The 23,447-nt window shown below is 40.1% G+C and overlaps 1 protein-coding gene and 1 long non-coding RNA gene across 3 annotated transcripts in view; one reads left to right on the top strand and one right to left on the bottom strand.

The window, feature by feature from the left end:
- The window catches only part of LOC123809327, a 24,595-nt gene extending 1,664 nt beyond the window's left edge, over positions 1 to 22,931 (top strand). Inside the window, exons 2-3 of one of the 2 annotated variants that reach the window (XR_006783989.1) lie at positions 280 to 376; positions 22,803 to 22,931. This is a non-coding gene — a long non-coding RNA (uncharacterized LOC123809327). Of the gene's footprint in view, positions 1 to 279; positions 377 to 14,138; positions 14,200 to 22,802 lie in introns of those variants that run through there. The other variant, XR_006783988.1, reaches the window with a different exon arrangement.
- Positions 19,882 to 23,447, bottom strand: LOC123809325 (cytochrome b5 domain-containing protein 1). Its single transcript, XM_045824430.1, has 4 exons — positions 23,004 to 23,447; positions 22,835 to 22,911; positions 22,492 to 22,710; positions 19,882 to 21,904 (listed from the first exon to the last, which is right to left on the bottom strand). The coding sequence occupies exons 1-4, from the start codon at positions 23,161 to 23,163 to the stop codon at positions 21,674 to 21,676; spliced, it is 687 nt and encodes a 228-aa protein (XP_045680386.1). The 5' UTR covers positions 23,164 to 23,447; the 3' UTR covers positions 19,882 to 21,673.

Here is a 23,447-nt window from a genome sequence, read left to right as displayed (position 1 = left end):
TTTGGGGCAGAGATATGAATAGATACAATGATTGAGTTTTTTTCAAAGGAGTCCATGTTTGATTCTCCCCTTTGCCCAGCCTCTTCAGTGATTAATAATTACATATTTTATTTTCACTCTTTTCTCCTTTACCTGGCCTTTCCCTTCCCCAGTTGCTTGAATATAAAATTCATCTGACTTGGAAAGTTAATTTAGGGGTAAATAAAACATTTTTAGAATGAAGGGGAAAGAGTCAAGTTTGAAGATTGTGAAATGATTTTCTCTTTTCTCCTATTTCAGTGTATTTCCCTTCCTCCATGACCTCCAACAATGTAAAGTGGAAGAAACTGAGGTACCATGAAAGAGAAAAGTAACTGGAACTGAGAAAAAGAAAGAGGTAGGGGATTGTACTCATAATTTCATCCGATTCTCACCCTTAATTTCCAATTGTACCCAATGTTTACCTTAAAAGTGGTAATCAAATGGAAGACTGAAAAGGAGTCCAAAAGTAGCTTTCTCATCCAGAGACTTGATTAGAGAAGTTGTAAAATAAAATTTGCCATGTGAGCAAGGCTAGCAAAGAAAGGAGGGTGAACAGCTCATCTCAGTTCTACCCTTTTTTGTTCTTGTCACCCTTTTGTTACTCTAGTTTCCTCTTGTTCTTTTGATCTCATTTTGTCCCTTTCCTAGCTTTTCGCACTATGTCTGTGGAATCATTTCTTTGCTGGGTTCTTTCCCTACCTTTTAAGTATAGCTGCCAGCCACCCAGGAAACCCTGCAGTCTTCAGGAGCACCTTAAGAGGATTGGGTAGGTAGGCAGCAACCAGAAAGTATTAGTGATAAGGGACACTATGTGGATTTTTGCTAGGAGGCTAAAACGTTCTTTATTGATGTGCCACCTACCCCTACCCACCCACCCAAAACACACACATTAATGTACTTGATTGTACATTGATTTCTACCTTTCCTTAACCTGGTCTTTGGAATTCTCTTGCCTCTACTCCCATATCATTCCTGTATGAGTCTAACTTCTATTTCTCTTCCATTTGATTGTATTCTGTCCTCTTTCTCAGTCTCTCTTCTTCCTAGTCCATCTGAGTATTCATTCCTTTTTCCTGCCTATGGGCTTCTCTGTATGTGTATTTTTCACTGAGACTTTATTTTTCACTCATCCCTTTGACTCTCAGGCTCTTTTACCTCTAAATAACTACCCATGTCTGTCTTCTTTCTGTTTACTTCTGTCTTCCAGGATCTGACTGCATGTGCCTCTTCTTCATGTGTGCCTGACTCCCCCCTTTCTGGCCCCTCTGTGTGTGTTTAAGAAGAGTGTCCCCACGTGTCTGTTGACAACCCTACACATGTGCACCACAGTCTCTCTGCCTCTGTGCCCTCTCCCTCTGTGCCAAGTGCCTCTGCCTGCCTGCACATGTGCCATGAGCTGCAGGTGTAGGTGGCTAAAGGTGGCTGTGTGCATCCCTGTGCTAACATTTATCTATCATTCTTTCAAATGTGCTTTGCATATGGATCTGTTAATTTGCCTGATTCTTCCTCCTGTCCATCTCCTCTACCTGCCTGCTTCTCCTGTTCCCTTCTCTCCCTACTGACTTCTTGATTTTTCTTCTTCTATCCTTGTTTCCGCCTGTCTCTCTACCTGCTTACTCCTATTATGGTGTCTGTCTGCCTGCCTGCCGGTCTGCTCCTCCCTGACTGGCTGCCAGCCTCTTTCTCTCCCTGGTTGTCTGTCTGCTTCTCTGGCTGTTTGCCCACCACTCTCTCTCCAGCCATCTGTCTCCCCGCCTGCCTGTCTCTATCACTTTTTTAGCCGCGGTTTGTCTACCTTCCAGTCCTCACCATGGTTCTGTCTTGGTTTTTCTCTTACCTTTCTACTTGTTCCACCTCTTATTTATGCCAGTTAATGATTTTTTCCTTGCTTCTCTTTATGTCTGTCTTCTTGCCTATCTACATACTTGCTTGCTGCTATTCCATATTTAATGCTTGTATCTTTGTTGTCTTTCTGCTTATCAGTTTTTTTCTCCCTTGACTTCCTCTATTTCAACATCCCATCAACGGTGATGGGCTCTCTACCCCAAATGTCTCAGTGAACCCCTTGCCCTGAAGTCTTACCTGCCTTCTTGTCACATCCCTTACTTTGCCTTCTCTCGCTGCTTACCTCCATTTCACTTGTCTCTTTTCCTTTTTGTCTTTCTGGTTCCTCAGTCTGTGCCTCAGTCTTTTTGCCATTTTCCCCATCTCTCCTTGTCTTCCTGCCTTTTTGCTCTCTGCCTGGCTGGCTCTGCTGTCCATGTATCGGCTTGCTTTTGTTTTTCTTCTTATTTTTTAATAAATTTTTAAATAGATAGTACATACACATGGTACAAAATGTTTTAAGTATTAAAAGTGTCCTGTGAAGAGTAAGCCTCTCTTGCTATTTTTCTTCCCCAGCCCTTAGTTCCTTTCCTCAGAGTTGGTCACTTCTTCACATTTCTTGGATATTGTTCCAGAAAAGAGTGCATATTTACGGGTATTTGCTTTTTGCCTCATTCCTTCCTACTTTTCTTCTAGTTCTGCTGAATGCTTCTTCCACTGTTAGTCTGTCAGTATCCCTTCATATTTCACTGGGTTTACCATCTCTTTTTGTCTTTTTGATTCTACTTTATGGCACTTGTCTTTTTGATTGATTGGTTGCTACTCACATGCCTGTACTACCAGTACCTGAGGAGCACTTAGGAAGGGCTTGCTCTCTCCTAATCTCCTATTCTGCATAATAAATTGTCTTGATGAGAGTCTACCTCTGCTTGTCTCCTTATGACTGATGTATTAATTGAGAAAAGCACTGGTAGTACTTACTGAAAAATACCCTACAAACATAGGTACAATTTAGTAAGTACAGATAGTTTGGAAGCTGAGTTTACATGCAAATAGAGTAGATACAGGCCCATTTTGCCTTTCCCACATCTGTATGCATTTTTTAAAGGCATGTGAATCTAGATCCTTTTAGGTTCAGCAGCACACTTTGGTTGTTGACCTATGACTGTCCAAGAAGTTTGTCTTCCTCCTAGTCTAAAAAACTCTGCCTCTTACTAACACTTCTTCTCCCTTTTCATCCTTCTTTTGATTCCTTTCACATGCCACCTTGGTGGTGTTATAACTTGTTGGGAGAAACAAAGCTGTAGCCTCTATCTTAAGTCTTTCCAGAAAGGTGATGATAATACTTTTAAACACAATGCTCTGTTCTTTCATTTCTGCTTTTTTACTGCCTGTATTCCCGAGTTTAATGATTTCAGTCTCCATCTCTGTCTCTCCTGACTTTCCCTCTCTCACTTCTCTTTTCTTGGTTTTGTCTTTCCTCTTAACTATGTCTTGGGCTCCATTCTAGCCTCTCCTTCTGATTGGCCACCTTCCTTCTTTTCTGTCTGATTGGCCTTTATCCCTCCGTCACCCTAACTGCCTGCTGTATTCTTCCTGCCTGCAATAATGTATGTCATAGCACTTTATAAATTATAAAGTACTGGGTAGTATAAAACATTATCATCACTTTGTCTTCTTTTTCGTTATTGTTTTATTTCTTTCTCTGCCTTTTCTCTTTCTACCCCTTTCTGTTTGTCTGTTTCTGTTCCTTTTGGTGATCTTGCTTGCCTCTCAGTCAACTCCTTTCTTTTCTTGCCAACCTGTTTTTCTGCCATCCTTCTCTATCTTCTCTGTTTTTGTATCTCTCTCTGTTTCTTGTTCCTCTGTATTTCTTTTACCTACCTATTCTGGCTGTCCTCAGGCCTTTTATCTGATCCTGTGTGACTCGATTTCTCTAGCTGCTTATCTCCCTTCCCTGTCAGTTTCAACATGGGTACCACTGTGTACCTTTTGCTATTTTCCTCTACTTCAAAAAAATAAAATAAGTAATTAAAATACCATATGACTAATTGGTAGAGGAAAATGTGTTTTGTTTTTAAGGAAAAGACCATTAAGGTAAGAACAAGGAACTGAAGTATGCAATTGTCAAATGCAACCCAAAAATTAGATGCTAACCCCTGCCCCCAAGGAAAAACATTGTAAGGGACATCAAAGCCAATAATAATAAAATTATTTATATAAAGCACAAGCAAGAAACTTTCCCAAAGCAATAGTTTCTAACCTTCTTTGGATCATAGAAAGTTGTAAACCCTTCCCCCAGAAAAACAGTAAATACAGTCATACCTTGGTACTCGTTGGCTTCAGAATTGGTCAAACCCTGTACTCATTGCATTTTGATGAGAAAAAAATGTTTCAGCACTGAGCACCTGCTCGTGAAGTTGTTCCACTTGCTAGAACTTATGCGAATCACATCACCCCACAAGAGAAAATGCTTCATCACTTGTCACTTACTTGTTCAGTATTGGTCAGTTTCGGCACTTTCAGGAGTTCCAGAACAAATAAACATGAGTACCGATGAGTACCGGACTACCACTGTATACAAAGTATCACATATGTTTTCATGGTTTCATGAATACCCTGAAGTCTGTGGACTTCAGAGTAAAACCCTGATATGAACCAGAGCACAGACATGAACTCGTGCAACAAAGCAGGTCAGAGAACTGAAAAAGCACTTTGCAATCTACGATTTTCTACCCAAGGAGATAGTAAAGAGATTCCTACTTATCTTTTTAAAATATATAGGTTAGTGATAATAATGAAAGGCATGTAAATGCTAAGGATATCATGGAATTAAGAGATGGAAGGTCATCTAAGCCAGTGGTCCCCAAAATGTCTAAGTAAGGTTGTCACCTGTCCTTTCGTGGTAAGGGCTGTTCTTTGTTCTGAAATTATATATTTCTTACAAATATTTTTATACAGAGTGAATATGTAAAATCCATATTTATATGTAATAAATACATAATATATATCAATATGTACACGCGCCTATGTATTTAACAATATATTTGTTAAAAATGTCCTTTTTACAAATGAGGTAGAACTGTATGGAAGGATGCCCATGATTTTTATAGAGAGAAAGCAAATGATTGTTTATACTTCTGTGCAATTTTAACAGATCATACATGTACTTTTGCAGTTATAAAACATTTTTAATATCTTTTTACTAAATAATGGTGATGGATATAAGTTTCAGTTTTGTCATTCTTTTTAAATCTATTTATTTGTTTATTTGTTTATTGCTTTCAGATAGAGGACAGGAGGGAGAAACATCAATTTAATGTTCCACTTATTTATGCATTCATTGGTTGATTCTTGTATGTGCCCTGACAACCATCGGAGAGCAATCTTGGCATATAGGGACGTGCTCCAACCAACTGAGCCACCCAGCCGGGACAGGCTTTGTTGTTCTTAATATTCTTAGCACAAGAAAAAGTCAGCAACTTCATGTTGATCACTAACTTTATTTTTTTTAATGTTTTACTAGTCATTGAAATATAAAAGTCTAGGATCTACTGCTTAAACTAATAACTTCTTGATTTCATGAAAAGAGACACTTTAATTCTTCATATATTATATGCATGATTTGTGATATTTATATACCCACTGTATACTGTTATATGCATAATCTTTAAGTCAGTTCACTTTTCTTTAACTTAAGTGAATGTCCTTTAAAGAGTATATTTTATAATACGAAGAAGTAATATCCATAAATTCTTGATTTGATAGGGTAATTATATTTTTGTAATTTATTTTAAAATATAAATAATTAAGCCCAGGCTGGTGTATCTCAGTGGATTGAGCGTGGGCTGCAAACCAAAGTGTCGCAGGTTCAATTCCCAGTCAGGGCACATGCTTGGGTTGCAGGCCACGGCCCGCAGCAGCCGCACATTGATGTTTCTCTCCCTCTCCCTTTCCCTCTCTCTCTCTCCCTCCCTCTCCCCCGCCTTCCCTCTCTAAAAATAAATGAATAGAATCTTTAAAAGAAAGGCATTGCATAATTTTTAAAAAATAAATAAATAAATACAATATAAATAATTACTAAAATAAAATCAATAAAAATAAAGGCATTTCACGTGCTACCAATGGTTTAGGAACCATATGTTAAGACATGCTACTTTAGCCCTGGCTGGTGTGGCTCAGTGAATTGAGTGCTGGCCTGCGAACCAGAGGGTTGCTGGTTCGATTCCCAGCACAAGCCAGGGTTGTCGGCCAGGTCCCCAGTAGGGGGTGCATGAGAGGCAACCACACAATGATGTTTTTCTCCCTCTTTTTCTCCCTTCCTTCCCTGCTCCCTAAAAATAAATAAATAAATAAATAATTTTAAAGAAATGTTACTTTAATTTTATAGGTACAGAAATTGGGGCCCAGATATTGAAAGGATTGCCAAGATAAGTTGTTAGAACAGGATTTGAACTTATATTTTCCAATTTATCTTTCTACAATATACTAAATAACTTCTAAGTCCATGGGATTCCTAGAGTTTTAAGGAACTAGTATGTGAAATTGATGGTCACATATATAACGTATTACCTGCAACAGCTGTACTACAGAACTGGCAATGGCCAATTGTATCTAGTACACTTTTAAACTTACATGTTTTCTAGCAGAGTTCTACTTTTTACCATCTACCCTAGAGAAACAGTCTTCATATTTGTGCATATTAGGTGACTTGTACAAAGATGTTCATTACAACATTATAATGGTAAAAAGTTGGAAACATCCTAAATCTCCAATAAGGAACAGCTAAGCAAACTACATAGCAATTAAGAAAAATAAGTTACATCTTCATAGTAAGATTCTCTGTTATGTTGTTGAATGGAAAAAAAGAAAGCTGTGAAGCAATATAGCATGGGGTAAAAGTAGATTTACAGTTGTTCATATGGAAAATAATATAATAATAAGTATTAATACAAGTAAACTTTTTTGTTTCACATACTCAAAACTGTAAACCTACTTTGTCCCAACCCTATGCATATTATATTATTTAGTTAATTTGTATTCAAAAAAGGCAAAAACAATACTATTGTTTCTATAGGTACTTTTATACGTATATAAATGCCTTTAAAAATTCTGGACAAAGAAAACAAAAGAAAAACTAAATGAAAAAAATCTGGACATCTACATACCAAATTGGAAACAGGGTTTACTTTGGGGAGAGAATAGTGAAGGGGAATATTTAGCTTTATTGATAATTTTGAGTTTTTATAATGAGAAATTATTCATTTATTGTTTGTGTAAATAAACTTAAGTAACCTCATGATTACACTAATAAATGAAGCCAAATGAGACAAAAAGTAGTATGATTCCTGTGAAGAAATCATTCCTCATTAATCTCTAGTTCTTTGAGGAGAAAAATATCTAATCAAAGTACAATCTGTGGATGTGATATAGTTACACTTTTGAAAACATTAGTGAAGTTCTAGTTTAAAAACTAAAATATGAGGGAACAAAAGAAAAGGCACAGAAGAGCTCATGTAATGTAGAACTATTGATAAAAGAAAACAAATATGAATATCCATAGAATATTCCTGGAAGAATACATAAGAAACTGTAGTAGTTATTACTGGGAACGGAATTTGTTTCATTGTGCATCTTTTAAAGCAACTTGAACATTTTTAGCAACCAAGGGATTCGCTTGTTGGAGAAAAGAGACACTTTTTGAGATCAGACATGAACACACAAAAAAATCTCATTAATCAATATGTGGTAGTGATGATTATTGTAGGCTGTAAAATCTGAGTGTTCAGAGAAGAGAGATCTGGTAGGGGAAAGAGGAACTTGGGGAACTTTCATATGAAGTTGTATTTGAAGTAGGCCCCAAAAGAATATTAAGATTTATAAACAGAGAGGAGGAAGGAGGGCAATCCAGTTTGAGTAAGAAAGTACTTAGCAAGTAGAATGTGGACCTCATCTGACTAGAGTGGTTAAGTTAATGATAGAAAGTTATAGCGGGTGTTGATACCTCTTTAAAGGGTAAGAATTCTTAGTATATCAAGTGATGAGTAGAGGCCAGAACATTAGAGGAACTTTGAAGAATGGAGGGGAGAGAAGAGAAGCCAAAGAAAAAAGTGGAAATTGTTAGGGTGGTAGGTACACCAAATAGTGTTACTGTGGTAAAGCAAGAAGACAGTTCCAGAGGGTATCATTGATGCTAGGTGCTTCATGGAGGTCAAAAAAAGTGCCAGTACTTCAGAAAATTAAATATAGAGTTACATATGACCCAGCAATTTCAGTTCTAGGTGTATATACCCAAGAGAATTGAAACATGTCCACACAAAAACTTGTATATGAATCTTCATAGGAGCATTATTCATAATAACTCCAAAGTGGAAACAACCCAAATGTCCATCAACTAAAGAATGGATAAACAAAAATATAGTATATCCATACAATTCAACCATAAAAAGAATGAAGTACCTATACATGCCACAACCTGGGTGGACCTTGAAGACATCACGTTAAGTGAAAGAAACCAAACATAAAAGGCCACATATTGTATGATTCTATTTATATGAAAGGCCCAGAATAACTTTACAGAGATAGAAATAGATCATTGTTTGCCGGGGTTTGGGAGGAAGAGATGGGAAATGACCACTAACGGGTATGGGATTTCTTTTTGCAGTGATGAAAACATTCTGGAATTAAGTATTGGTGATAGTTGCGCAACCTGGTAAATATACTAAAAATTCTTGAATTATACACTTTAAAATGGTAGATTTTATGGTATATGAATTATATCTCAGTTTTTTAAAAAAGACTGCGGACCTGCCTTGTGGTTGAGCATCAGCTTGCAAAGTGAAAGGCTGCTGGTTCGATTCCCCATCAGGGCACATGCCTGGGTTGTGAGTTCAGTCCCTAGTCAGGGCATGTACAAGAGGCAACTAATCGACGTTTCTCTCTCACATCAATGTTTCTCTCCCTGCTTTCCCCTCTCTATAAAAAGAAATAAAATTTTAAAAAAGAAAAAATTGCAAACTGGAAGCTAGTTTGGATGAGAAAATTACATAGCAATGGAAGATTATGAGAAACCATTAAAATGTTGAATATGGAGGTTTTTAACTAAGAATTTCATCTATTGAGAACTATTTAATAGGTTCAAAAGAATATCTATAGCATAGATCAACCACAGAGAATATTAAAATGAACACATGTATCCATCATCTGGCTTAATAAACATAATAGTAGTAAGATCTTTAAAGCCTCAAATGATCTTCCATATTTCACATTCCTCTCCTGCCCCCAACCCAGCCCAGTCTCCTGGCTGGGTCATCATTCCCTTGCTTTTTCTTTGAGATTATTTCCCTTCCGACCTGTAACTTTTTAATTAAAAAAAATTTTCAAACCTACAGAAAAGTTGAAAGACTACAATGAATACCCATATATAAATTCTTCACCTAGATTACTGATCTGATTATTAACCTTTTGCCACATTGATAAAATGACATGAGCAAATACTTATCTAATTTTAATTGCATAAAACAATATAAAATCACATATGTATTATAATTGCAACCATGTAGGAAAATACTTAAAGGAAGTGGTTAGAATGTTAATAATGGTTTATGCTGAGTGGTAGCAATAAGAAAGATTTTTGTTTTGCATCATTATGCTTCTCTACTTGGAATTTTCTGTGAAGAGCACATATTCTATAATAAAAAAATTAAAAGTAACTTAAAATGTATATAGAAAGAGAATTAGAGATAGTATCAAACATTTGTTTATAAAAGTGGGTAGCCCTAAAAGGATAGTTGAAAATAATATGGAAAATAAACCTGGAAACAGACCACACACTTGGAATTTCTTTATCTCCAGGATTGCTTCCAGGTTCTCCCATCTTGTGTGAAAAGGCTCCTGCAGCCTGGTTATATACCCCTCTACTTCGTCACTCTCATCTGCTTACCTTCTGAGCATTCCACACCCTTTACTGAAGACTGACACCTGCCTGACTCAGTCCTGCCCTCGACTTCCTAACCAGAAACCTTTCTCTCCATTCCATGTCTGGCAGACACCAAACATTTTTTCTCTTTTGACATTGACTTGTAACAGTTTCTTTACACTTTTCTGTTGACTGGACAGATAGAAGTGCTTTGCTTTCCATCTATTGTCAAGCCCCAGTTGTTTCGGAAGACTTGTCTTGATACCTTCCCCAGCTGATTTCAAGTTACAGTTTTATCTGATGAATGCTAGCACAAGCTGGCTTCCCTCTGTGCCTCTGCTGGCTCTTGGGCCTTTCACCACCTAACTCTCTGGACAAGGAGTCATTTTCATATCAGACTAAATTAGTTATGATTAGTAAGTTAAAATCAACTAAGTTTTTTTAAAGATTCTATATTAAAATTGTATAACTCCTAAAATGTATTCCAGAGCCAAATAATGAAGTTATCCACTCTCTCTGTTAGAGAAAGAGTTTGAGCTTTGGAGTCTGGTAGCACCTAGAATCCAAGTTCTGTCACTTAATAATAGTGACCCTCAGCAAGCTACTTATCCCGCATGTTGCAGTTCTCTCATCTGTAAAACAGGAATATTAATGCTTGCCTTATATTGTAGTACGGATGAAGTGAACTAACATAAAGTGCTAGCCATAAGGCACTCAATAATTAGTAGCTATTTTTCTGAACAGTCAAGCTTACTGTTAGTCATTTCTCAACTTGGAGACTCATGATGATTGTAAGGTGAGAAGATTCGTGACCAAGAGTTACGAATAGCACCTTAAGCTAAAGAAGCAAAGTGCGGACTTCAGTTACTCTTGCTCCCAATAATTGTCCCATTTCCTTGCTTTCCCCTGCTTTATATAAATAAGCTAAACTCTAACATGATATAGAACAAACCACATTTTACTGGATGCAAATAATTTTCCTAATGGAGGCACAAACACTGTTGTTAGGTCAGAAACCAAATGTTAATCACAGATGTGGTATACTGACTTTCTAATCATGATAGATATTATCTAGATGCTGAATAATGCTGAATCTCAGAGAAGCCCAAGGGAAGCATTCATTACTGCATAAAGAGTGGCTAGCACACAGAGAGGGAAAGAAAACTAAAATTTTTGTGTGCCAAGGACCTTTTATACTGCTGGGCATTTTCCCATATCTTATTTTAATCTCAACAACCCTGGAGGTTGCTTCTTTTTAAATGTCCATGTCCTGGTTTATGCCTATTGTCTTTAATGAAATTGTACTTCTGTTATCTGTACTTTATAGTTTAATGGGATCTGAAGGAAGGAAAGTGTTCTGCGCATGGTTACAAAACCAGAAAATTCCTCCCTACAGCATGCAATTGGATTTCGTCTATGACTGTCCCATTCATATCTCATCCAACCACTAATCTAATATACCACAACTTTGCTGTTTGCTAAATCATGAAAACTCAAGTCCTTTTCTTGACCTCTGTAACATTTCACACTGTTTATCACACCCTCCTCTCAAATATCCTCTCTTCGGCTTCCATGGCACCATTTTCCTGGGGTCTCTCTCACACCTCTGGCTTTTTCTTCTGAGTCTCCACCTTCCTCCCTTTCCTTAGGTATTGTTCCTCCCAGGCCCTCTACTTAAATAATGCTCCATTATTGAGGTGGTCTTATCCTTGACTTGGGCAATAGTTACTCTACTGGTAATTCCCATACTTATAACTCTGGACCAGGGCTCTCTTCAGGATCCAGTCCCATATATCCAGTAAGATCTGGACTTCTGTATTTGCATGCCCCAAAGTTACTTCATATAGCTAACTAAATACAGATCATCTTCCTCTCCAATCAGATTCGTTCCCCAGCATTCCCCTTCATCACCAGTGGATTCATCATCATCTCAGTCACACAGGCCAGAAAACTTGGATTTCATCCAGGAGTGCTCCTGCTGCCCCAGACCCCCTCCCAGTAAATTATTGAGTTGTGCAATTCTTTTACAACTTTAGTTCATATTCTATGATCCCCACTGCCACTAAATAAGTTCTGGCTGCCTTCATCTTTCCTGACTGCTGCAGTAGCATCAGTCTCTGTCTCCATTTTATTCCGCTCTTTTTCTCCCCTCCATTCCATTTTCTCTTGACATTATACAGCAAAGTGACCTTTTAAAATGCAAGTCTGATCTTGCCATTCTATATAAAATCCTTGACTCTGAATTGTGTACTTTTTTTAAAAAAATTATTTATTAGAGAGATGGGAAGGAAGGGAGAAAGACAGGAAGAGAAACTTCCTGTGTGTAAGAGACACATCGTGTCTCTTCGTGTGTAAGAGACACATCAACTGGTGGCTTCTCTCTCATCCCCAACTGGGGACCTGGCCCACAACACAGGCATGTTCCCTGACTGGGAATCACACTAGCAACCCTTTGGTTGGCATGCCAGCACTCAATCTACTGAGCTACACTAGCCAGGGCTGAATTACATATTTTATTTTATTGTTTAAGATTTTATTTATTTTTAGAGAGGGAAGGGAGGGAGAAAGAGAGAGAGGGAAACATCAATGTGAGGTTGCTGGGGGCCATGGCCTGCAACCCAGGCATGTGCCCTGACTGGGAATTGAACCTGCGATGCTTTGGTTCACAGCCCACACTCAATCCACTGAGCTACGCCAGCCAGGGCTGAATTACGTATTTTAAAAGGGTGGATATTTTAGTATGTATGTGGATTATATCTCAATTTAAAAAGAAATTTAACTTGTTTTACATGGTCTGGCTTTAATGTCTCTCATTGCCCACCCTTCTTACACCTCTCATCTCCTCTTAGCTTTACCTAGTGTTGCATTTCAGCTTCTGAGCTTTCCACACACAGTTTCACCTCTAAACTGTGCACTATTTATGCCATTTATTCTTCCTCTTTACCCTCTTCATCCTTTTCACTTGGTTACCTCATTGTTCTTCAGATCTCAGTTTGAGATGATACTTTTAACAAAACGCCTTCCTTGATCTTCCCAGACTGGGTTTATATGTTCCTGAGGTATTTCATACTTAGTCCTTTTGTAGCATTTATCACATTGTATTTGTTGATTTTATGAATGTTGATTAACTGCTCTGGGCTGGCACTAGGCTAAGGACATGGTCCCTGTACCCCTGGAGCTTATAGTCTAAGAAGGGAGGAAGATGGACATTAAACAATAAATTAAACTAAATACTGGAATTGGGGACCTCTGGCCAAGATGGAGGCGTAGGTAGGCACACTGTGCCTCCTCGCACAACCAAAATAAGGACAAAAATTTAAAAACAAAAAAACAACCAGTATTGACAGAAAGTTGAACTGTATGGAAATCCAACAACCAAGGAGTTAAAGTAAACACATTCATCCAGACTGGTAGGAGGAGCAGAGTCGGGGAGCCGGGAAGGAGAGGGCTCACGGCAAGGCAGCTGGTGGTCCCCAGGTGCACAAGGCAGCAGCGGGCAGACCCCAGGCACACAGAGCGGCAGTTAGTGGGTCCAGCGTGGTGGCAGATTGTGGAGAGGCTCAGTGCACAAGGTGGCTGGCGAGCCGGGAGGTCCTACATTTGTGCACAGATAAAACAGGAGAAACAACTGGGGAGCAGGACAGTCCACGCAACCCAGGGTCCCAGCTCAGGGAAATAAAGACTCAAAACACTGATTGAAAACACCTGTGGGGGTTCAGGTGCTGGGAGAGGCTCCCAGCCTCATAGGAGAGTTCATTGGAGAAACCCACTAGGTCCCAGAACTACACAAACCCACTCACACAGGAATCAGCACCAGAAGGGCCCAATTTGCTTGCAGGAAGCGGGAGAAGTGACTGAAATCTGGCAGAGAGTGGAGCAAATGCCATTGTTCCCTCTGGGACCCCTGCCCCACATACAGCATCACAGCCCAGAGACATGGGTTGCCCCACTCTGGTGAACACCTAGGGCCCTGCCCCTCACTACAAAACAGGCAATTCATCACACACACACACACACAAAAAGGCCCAAATGAAAGAACAGATCAAAGCTCCAGAAAAAATACAATTAAGCGACGAAGAGATAGCCAGCCTATTAGATGCACAATTCAAAGCACTGGTAATCAGGATGCTCACACAACTGGTTGAATTTGGTCGCAAATTAGATGAAAAAATGAAGGCTACACTAAGTGAAATGAAGGAAAATGTATAGGGAACCAATAGTGATGGGAAAGAAACTGGGACTCAAATTAACAGAGTGGACCAGAAGGAAGAAAGAAACATCCAATCAGAAAAGAATGAAGAAACAAGAATTCAAAAAAGGAGAGGCTTAGGGAACCTCTAGCACATCTTTAAACATTCTAACATCTGAATTATAGGGGTACCAGAAGGAGAAGAGGAAGAGCAACAAGTTGAAAACTTATTTGAACAAATAATGAAGGAGAACTTCCCCAATCTGGCAAAGGAAATAGACTTCCAGGAAGTCCAGGAAGCTCAGAGAGTCCCAAAGAAGTTGGACCCAAGGAGGAACACACCAAAGCACATCATAATTACATCAGCCAAGATGAAAGATAAGGAGAGAATCTTAAAAGCAGCAAGACAAAAGGAGAGAGTAACTTACAAAGGAGTTGCCATCAGACTGTCAGCTGATTTCTCAAAAGAGAACTTACAGGCAAAAAGGGGCTGGAAAGAAGTATCCCAAGTCATGAAAAGCAAAGATCTACATTCAAGATTGCTCTATCCAGCAAAACTTTCATTTAGAATGGAAGGGCAGATAAAGTGCTTCTCAGATAAGGTCAAGTTAAAGGAGTTTATCATCACCAAACCCTTATTATATGAATTGTTAAAGGGACTTATCTAAGGAAAAGAAGATAAAAAATATGATCAGTAAAATGACAGCAAACTCACAATGATTAATAATCACACCTAAAACAAAAATAAAAACAAACTAAGCAAACAACTAGAACAGAAACAGGACCACAGAAATGGAGATCACATGGAGGATTATCAACAGGGGAGTGGGAGGAGCAGAAAGAGGGGAAAGGTATAGAGAATAAGTAGCATAGATGGTAGGTAGAAAATAGGTAGGGGGAGGGCAAGAACAGTATGGGAAATGTAGAACCTAAGAACTTATAAGTATGACATATGGACATGAACTAAAGGGGAGGGAATGTGGGTGGGAGAGGGTGTGCAGGTTGGAGGGGAGTGAAGAGGGGAAATGGGACAACTGTAATAATAAAATATATTTTTTAAAAGGTAAAAAAATAAACACTGGAATTATAACTATGATGTTTCAGGGCAGACTGAGAGGGTGTGAAGAAAGATTTGACATAATTGAAGGGATCAGGAAAGACTTCTCTGAGAAACATTTAAGCAAAGATTTTAAACAGCAGGAGTTGGCCAAAGGATGAGTAGAGACTGGAGCATTGCATGCAGAGAAACAGTACATGAGAAGGTCCTGGCAGAAAGCTGCTGGGCGAGTTTCAGAAACTTTAAAGGCCATTGTAGGATATAAGATCGTGGAAGAACCCAATCATCTCCTTGTAAACAAAAGTAAGGATGTCCCTACATTCTCTTAAGGAGGAGTAGGAAGTCTTGGCAGACTTTAAATAGAACTTTAAAAGCTTCTCTTGGGCCTTGGCTGGGTGGCTCAGTTGGTTGGAGCATCATCCCATTACCAAAAGGTTGCTGGTTTAATCCCTAGTCAGGGCACATACTAGGTTACAGGTTTGGGGACATACAGGCGACAACTGATGTTTTTTTCTCTCCCCCCTTCCTTACTCTCTAGAAAATCAATAAACATATCAGTGGGTAAGGATTAAAAAGTAATAATGAAAAAAATAAAAGCTTCCCTGACTGGCATGGCTTAGTTGGTTGAGTGTTATCCTGCAAAGTGAAGGGTCACCAGTTCAATTCCCAGTCAGGGCACATGCCTGGGTTGAAGGCCAGTCCCCAGTTGGGGCATGTGCAAGAAGCAACTGATCATTGATGTTTCTCTCCCTCTCTTTCTCCCTGTCTTCCCCGCTCTCTAAAAAGAAATAAAATCTTTAAAAAAAAAGTTTGCTAGAATTTTTTTAAAGTAAAAATAAAAGCTTCCCTTGGCTGCTGTGTACAAGTGGAAGCAAGATGTCAAAGTCTCACAAACTTCTCTGACTCTTCCACTAAACTGTAAGCTTCTTGAGGGCAGAAATTGAATTTTTTAATTAGTGTATCCACAGAGTCCAGCACTGTGCCTGACAGCAGATGCTCAATATTATATTAATGAATTGAAAAAATGGATGGTGAGGCCAGTATCCCAACTTAGGTTTTCAAAAAAGGCTCTACTCAAGTATCAACACCCCACCCCCACATACAGCCCTTCAAAAACCATCTCTCCATCCACACCCAAGACTAATTGGATATCCCACGTTTTGCTGCCAGTGCTTTTGTGGTCAATTGTATTTTCCAAAAATGGCCATGATAATATCTAATAACCAGCATGCTCTTATTACACTCTAACTTTCACACTTCCATTGAGAAGTAGAGTCTAGTTCCCTTCCCTTGGATTTGAGGTGAGGTCATAAAAGATGATTCAGCTTCCTCCTGGTCCTCTTGGGACATTTGCTCTTGGAACCCAGCTACCATGCTTTGAAGAAGCCCATCCTGCCCTGTGTAAAGGTCCACATGGATAAGAACTAATAGCTAGGATCGACTGGCTAGCCATGTGAGTGAGCCATTTTGAAAGTGAATCAGCTTTCAGTAGTACACCCAGTTGACACCTTTTGGAATGGAAATGAGCTATCCCCACTGAACCCTGCCCAAATTACAGATTCATTAGCAAAATAAATTATGGTGGTGGTTTTAAGACACTAAGTCTTGAGATGGTTTTGTTAAGCAGGAATAGGTAACTGGAACAGCATTCTTTGTTTATCATGAAGGCAGGTGATGCCACTCAGTAGTTAAGTAAGTGGCCTATGATTGTCTTGGTTCAAAAGCCCATCTCTGCTACTTACTAGTTGTGTGACCTTTGGCAAGTTAGTTAACCTCTCTATGCTTCAATTTCCTTATTTTTTTGTCTAAATAAAAACAATACTTAAGTTTGTTGTGAGGATTAAATGATAATGCAGGTAAATGTAGATCTACAGGTAATACAGATCAATCTTTGTGGTCATCTCACACAAGCCTCTGACCATACAACCATCCCTCTAATGTGATTCTAGTTTTTTGTTTTTAGAGTACTTTTGATATTTGTGTATATGTGTTTATATATGTATGTATATATACAAACATACAAATACAGTATATAGCTTTTAGTACGATCAGAATGATCTTGTCTAGTTGTTTGTTTATCTTAACAAAGTGTAAGTCCCAGTAAAGCCAGAGCCTTGTGTGTCATTTTCACTGCTGTATTCCCAGTACATGGAACGGTGCCTAGCACAAAGTGCTTAATCACTTTTGTGAATGAATGAATAGCGCGTTCACACTTCTTGTGGAAGACATCACTAGTTCCTACCCAGTATCCATTCTCTCCTTCCCCAGTAGTGGGCCTTGCTTTTGTTGCGGATGTCAATATAAAATACTGTCCCAGATTCCAATTGCAGCTAAGGGTTGTGCAGTGCATTTCCTATCAATGAGACATAGTCAAAGGTCTGCCAAGGGTGCCTGGGAAATTTTTTGCTTTGATAGAGGCATTGTCCTTGGGCTTCTTTTCTTCCTTCCTGCTGACAATACAGGCTAGAAGTAGAACGGCCAAAAAGACCATAAACATAAGAACAAAAATAGGAGCTACCTGAGACATTAATGAACTATCGAATGGAGTCACTACACCACACACATTCTTTGTGAGGAAAAAATCCCTTGTAGTTAAGCCTCATCAGTCTTCTGTTACTTGCAGCCAAATACATCCTCAACTGATAATACTATGGTGGAGTAATGTATACCCCTCTAGTCTGTTTATGAAAGGCAAGGAATATTTCATATTCCTTACTATTCTATAGGATTAGAAGAATTTATCAACACAAATGTTACTATTGGGATCTCTTCAGCTCTCTTCAAGTAGTGAGAGTGGCCAAGTAGCAAGGGTCACCACATTATTTCAATCTGTTTGGCTTCTGAGTTCAGACATTTTAAATAGCAGGGGTTATGTGTACCATTCATTCCTGAAACAAATGTATTCATCATACTCTTGGCCAGACATTTTATGGCTGTTGGGGATACAGAGATGATTAAATCAGATGATTGAAGCTGGATGCCCAACTTCCCACAGGACAGGAGCTGAGCTGCTCCCAGTAAGAGATTTAATTCTAGCAGTCTCTCTACCATCTTGTTTGTCCTCTCAGTTTCTTTACCCCTCACCCCACTTTAATGGTCTCATTTCACTTATTCATTTGCCAGCTTTTTTTCTCCCATATGCCTAGAATACTTAGTACTTGCACTGCATATCTGTTTGTATTTTGAATGCCTAATTATTGATTTCCAAGGTTATTCAGGTTTCAAATTGTCTGCTCTCTCTACAACTAAATCTTCATGTGATCCTGCTGATCTATCATAAAGTGGCTGTTCTCCCAATATGAAAACAATATGAGAAACATCTATGTGGTTTACCTAAACTCAGATGTGGGAGCTGAGTGCATTAACCTTATCCTGGTCATGATTGGGTGTTGTGGTCATAAGCCCAAATGATAGATCCCCTCACTCAGGTCCAGGGTACATCCAGATCAGAATTTAAGACAGTAATAAAATGTTTTAGACTAGTCATGAACTTTGTCCTGAAAGTTAAAGCTTTAGGAATTGCTGCCATGGGAACATAGGTGTAACAGGTTAAGGTACACCATTGAAACAAGTGCCAGGAATCCTGGGGCCACATTGTATCATCACCTTTGATATTTTACTTTTGAGGGCCTTTATTTGTGTGTGTGTGTACACATAGTACTTAGAGGAAAGAGGTTGGGCCAGTTTGAGAGACTAATGGAAACTATAGCACCTTCCTCCAAAATAATACATATCTGCACATACACAATATTTAGAACCATTTCTGCAGGTCCACCTGTGATTTGCTATGATGGTGGAAACTTTTCAATACCATAATTTGGTCCTTTATGAGGTACCATTTTCATTTACCTTTCTTGTATGTGTTTTATCCCATTGAGTAGGCAAGCCTCCTGCAAGGAACAGTAAAGAAAAAAACAACAAAACAAAAACCTTTTTATTACCCCAGGGATGTGTGCGTATAGGGACTGAGGCTTGTCGGAAATATTTGCCAACTGAATCCTTGGAAGCTGCTGTGATTTACTGAAGACAGGCAGCTTTCAATAATCTGCCACTTCACCTCCCTCCAAAACAAGAGTTACTGCAAGAGGACTTGGACCATACACTCATGTTCTTGCTAGGTTTTAGGCTAAGACATTATTTACATATTCTTCATGTAAATACCCTCTTGGATATTTAGGGAATAAGGTAGTGCCTAACAGAAAGCTTTATAGCCTCCCTACCCAAAAATGTCAGTAAATATTAATAAATAAATGCACTCTGTTATCTGATAAGTCTATAGTCTTTACCCTTCCACAGCTCCGTGCTTTACCCCATACACACCCATACCTGCAATTAGATCATCCTCTATGTGATATCCCATGCATTCATTTCTCAAACTATATTCCTCCCCTGGCATGTGCTTGTGGAAAAGATTAAAAACAGGAATAAACCTAATGCTAATAGAATAGTAGCCTTGTAAGTCTTCCTTTTTTTTTTTTCTTTAGAACTTTCCCTCCCACCCATAAATTTCAATGAGGCCACCTTTAATCCTAACCTAGTTTTCCCTCCTCCAGGCCCCTCTCCCTGACTGTGTAGGCAATTATAGCCACCTAGTGGCCACATGGGGAAATGAATAACAGATTGCCCCCAAAAATCCCTGGTAAAAGGAAGAACCCCCATGCAGTAATTTTTGGTCTTGTATATATGGGGAGCAAGGAAAGAAAGCATGTGGATAGAGATTACAGCACAGGATCCAGACATCCTATTTCTTGGTCCCGCCTTGCCTCCACTAGTTATTATAGACAGATAAATTCACTTAACATTTGAATTCATTGAACAATTAAAATTTTTAAAAATTGAACAATTAAAAAAACACATTTGAATTCAGTCACAATTTATTGAGCAGCAACTGTGTGCCTAACATTGGGAATACAGCAGGATGAATAAGATGGACATGATCTGTCCTCAGGAGCTTACAATCTAGCAGCCAGCCGGCCAGCCAATTACATCCATAGTTTTAACACAGAGGTGATGATAGCTTGGAAAAAAAAACAAGACAAATTCCAGAGATATTTATGAGTTAGAGTGTACTTAGAGAGTGACTGGATGTGTGAGGAGAGGACTGTTTCTGGCAACAGGTACTGAAGTAGGAGACGCTGGAAAGGGGACAGATCCCATAGGCACAGGCCCTGAGGACAGCACAGGTCCACAGCAAACAGCATAGCTTTGGTTCTCAAATAGTCTACTGTTTAAATGAGCAAACAAGATACACATGAAAGCATTGCAGAATTGATTAAACATCAGAACAACTCAGATAATTCATAAGCTCTTGCATTATATGGGACTGAATGGAAGCCCTCAGTCTCACAGTGTATTCAGATACTGCTGAAGCCAATACAGATGTCTCCACCTTTGCCCATATCTTTCATGGCCCCTCAAAAAACTCCTGTGCAGCCCACCCTTTCTCTGGGCCCTAGTGCCTTACATCAGGAAGGTGCACTATTCCCTCCCTGCTTCCTTTTTGCCCACTACTGTCAGGAAATTCACTTGCTATTCTAATTCTCCTTCCTTATGATGAGGTTAAATGGGACCAAATATGGTTGTAATATGGTTGTTCTCTTGGTCATCAGGAGTTTTGACTTACTTAGCTCCTCTTTACCCCTGTCAAGCCCTCATTTGTAGAATCAACATCTTGCAAAGTCAACCCTGCCTTTCTCATGTTCTTCTCATGTTCCTGTGCCATTTGCCTCCCTTTTACTCCAAAGTGTCCCACTCTGGGTTTTACTTTAAAGACTTTATTTATTTAGAGAGAGAGGGGAGAGAGAAAGAGAGGGAGTGATGTGCGAGAGATAACATCAATTGGTTGCCTCTCACATGACCCAGCCCGAACCCAGGCATGTGCCTTGACTGGGAATTGAACAGGAGACCTTTTGATTCACAGGCCAGCACTCAATCCACTGGGCCACACCAGCCAGGGCCAAAGTGTCAATATGGGCAATAAGGACTTTGGAATTGGGTTGACTTGGTTACTAACTAGTATGCCTTTGTGCTATTAAATCTTGCAAAACTTCAAAACACTTATCTGGAGAATAGTGGTAATGGGTAGTTAAATTAAATATGGTGTATAAAGCACATAGTAAAATATCTAACCTGAAATCCCTGACAACCATTCACTTCCACTCTTCCCCTTGGGTTTCAGCTGCCAAATATTATTCAGAAGAAAGATTAGCCAGCTTTATATGGCCAGTGATAGGTATTTTCTATTTGTCTTTGTAAACACCATTTTCCTGCAGCCATCCCATTTCCATCTTTGCCAAAAAAAGTTGTTCCATCCCTCGTCCTGTGTAGGACATCTCTTTATCTTATTATCAAAAAGTTCTGCCTGAGTTCTTATCTGACTATGCTACATTTTCCTAATCCAAGATACTTTGTCTTCTTGTATCATTTTTTAAAATTAATTTCTAGCATTCTCCCTAACTTTTTCAGAGTAAATTATAATGGACCTGGAGAATCAGACCTTTACGTTTCAGAAGGGCATGGGAACCACAGGCCAGTTCCCAGAGTAAAATGGAGGTCAAGGTCCAGGCACACCTCCCCACCCAGTCCCCATCTCTTTTCCTATAGGGTATAGAAACAGCCAAATTCAAAATATGTCTTGAGTCTACATCAGCATATATCTCCTTTCCTATAGCTCTGTGAGGTCATCATTGAAGTAGAGCAGTATTGCAGGTGTGTGGAGTGCACCATCCATAGTGAGATAGTCAAATTCTTCCTCCTCATCCCGGATCCCATTCTCTTCCAGAGTATGTTCCATGTTCAGGTTCTTCCCTTCATATTTCCATGTGTAGCTGGCAGCATGTGCATTATAGGGGAGATAGCGGTGTAGGATTTCCCACATTGATTCCAGGTCCCCCACCTGGAGAACACGAAAGTATCCCATTCCCAGAATTTTGGGTGGGACACACACACACACACACACACACACACTCCAAGCAAATGTCAGGAGCCCAAAAAGTGATAGAGTTGGGATCAGAGTTCTCCCTTGGCAGATACACTTTAGACACTCCATAGTCCCAGAAATGAAGTTGGAGCCCCAGCATGCCCTAAAGTCCTACCTGTCTTGGCAGCCACTTCTAATAGATGGCTCTAAGGGTCATTGTCACTGCCTAGTAACCTCATCCCCACAATGGGGTAGACTTGGACTTTCAAGAGTCCAATTTCATTTGCTCTCCCACAGCATGTAAAAGCTTCCAAGGATCACCAGCACTAAGATGTATGAATTACTGCCCTGAGCTTATAAAGGAGTCTCTTGTACCCTGTGACCCAGCCACTCCTCGAATTCCCAACCATGGGGACCTAGGTAGTCTGCTTTCCTCGCTTGTACCTAAAAGGGAGAAAATACAGTTCCCACCGGTTTTGGGGAGCTGATGGCCTGAAGATCTACTCGGAGATTTGCTGGGATACCCAGTTCCCTCTGACCTCCACCCAGGCACGAGTTCTCACCTCCAGTGTGTGCTCCTGCGACGTAAGCGTGTTAATTATACGGATGTTCCGGGTCTTGGCTGACAGCCGCCCCACTTCATAACGTGACCCCTGCCACCAGGGCTTCCCGAAGTCATTGGCCCAGTCGGAACGGGGCAGCTGAGGTGGGATGTGCAGAAAGCGGCCCCGAGGGGTGCGGTATCTCTGGGAACCAGTCAGCGGATCTGTGTGCTTGCGGATCTTTAACGCAGGGTTTGGGGGCGAGGGGTGGAGTAGTCAACATCTCGGGCTCTGGCTAGCGCCTGCTTTTCCTCCCCATTCTTGCTTTCTAGTGCCCCTCCCCCTAACACCGGGCAGAACTCACGTCTCTGGTCTTGGGGTCAAACCAGTGGCTGATGTCCTGGCCCGCAACTTCCAGGATGGGTTTCAGCAGCAGATTTCCTGGGAAGGAGCAGCCGCCGCCATTGCTGTCTGCCCAAGAAGCAGACATCTCAAATACACACCCCGAAGCTGACCCAAAGTGTGGCCCTTACCTTGGTACTCTTGCGCCAATGGCGTTAGGTCATATACATATCCCAGGTAAGACACCCAGAGGTCTTCCGGCTGGTTGTGTTGAGCTACCTCGACGGGCGTGAAATATCGACGCTGGAAATACTGAAAGTCTGGCCCAGCCACTAGGCCCCGGCGTGGCATGGTTATTGCTCCTTTAAGTGGCTCCCTCGCTCCTCAGCACGCACTCAGTTCTGCGTTCTCCCAGGTCCAGATGCCAAAGTGAGAGCGTTTACCCGCTGACATGGAAACCATTGTCCTTTTCCAGCCACCGTCCACAGAGATCAGGCGCTAGGTGGGCCAAGAGTGGCGTGTGCTCATGGGAAACGTAGTCTGATACTCGCTTTCAAGTAACTGAGTTTCATCCTCAGGAGTTCCGGGGTGAAAGCGAGCACATTGTTCTAATTCGGAGTGGTCTGAGCTACGAG

The sequence above is a fragment of the Phyllostomus hastatus genome, unplaced genomic scaffold (genome assembly GCF_019186645.2).
Source record: "Phyllostomus hastatus isolate PE091 unplaced genomic scaffold, TTU_PhHast_1.1 phas_scaffold_55, whole genome shotgun sequence".
In the NCBI taxonomy this organism is placed as follows: domain Eukaryota; kingdom Metazoa; phylum Chordata; class Mammalia; order Chiroptera; family Phyllostomidae; genus Phyllostomus; species Phyllostomus hastatus.
Note: the sequence above shows the minus strand (reverse complement) of the source record. Positions and strands in the feature narration are given on the sequence as shown.

Coding starts and splice junctions, on each gene's coding strand:
- LOC123809325 (XM_045824430.1), bottom strand. CDS start 23,163: ATGCCACGCCGGGGCCTAGTGGCTGGGCCAGACTTTCAGTATTTCCAG. Junction 22,912..23,003: donor ATTGGCGCAAGAGTACCAAG/GTAAGGGCCACA, acceptor GCTCCTTCCCAG/GAAATCTGCTGCTGAAACCC. Junction 22,711..22,834: donor TTGACCCCAAGACCAGAGAC/GTGAGTTCTGCC, acceptor CCTGCGTTAAAG/ATCCGCAAGCACACAGATCC.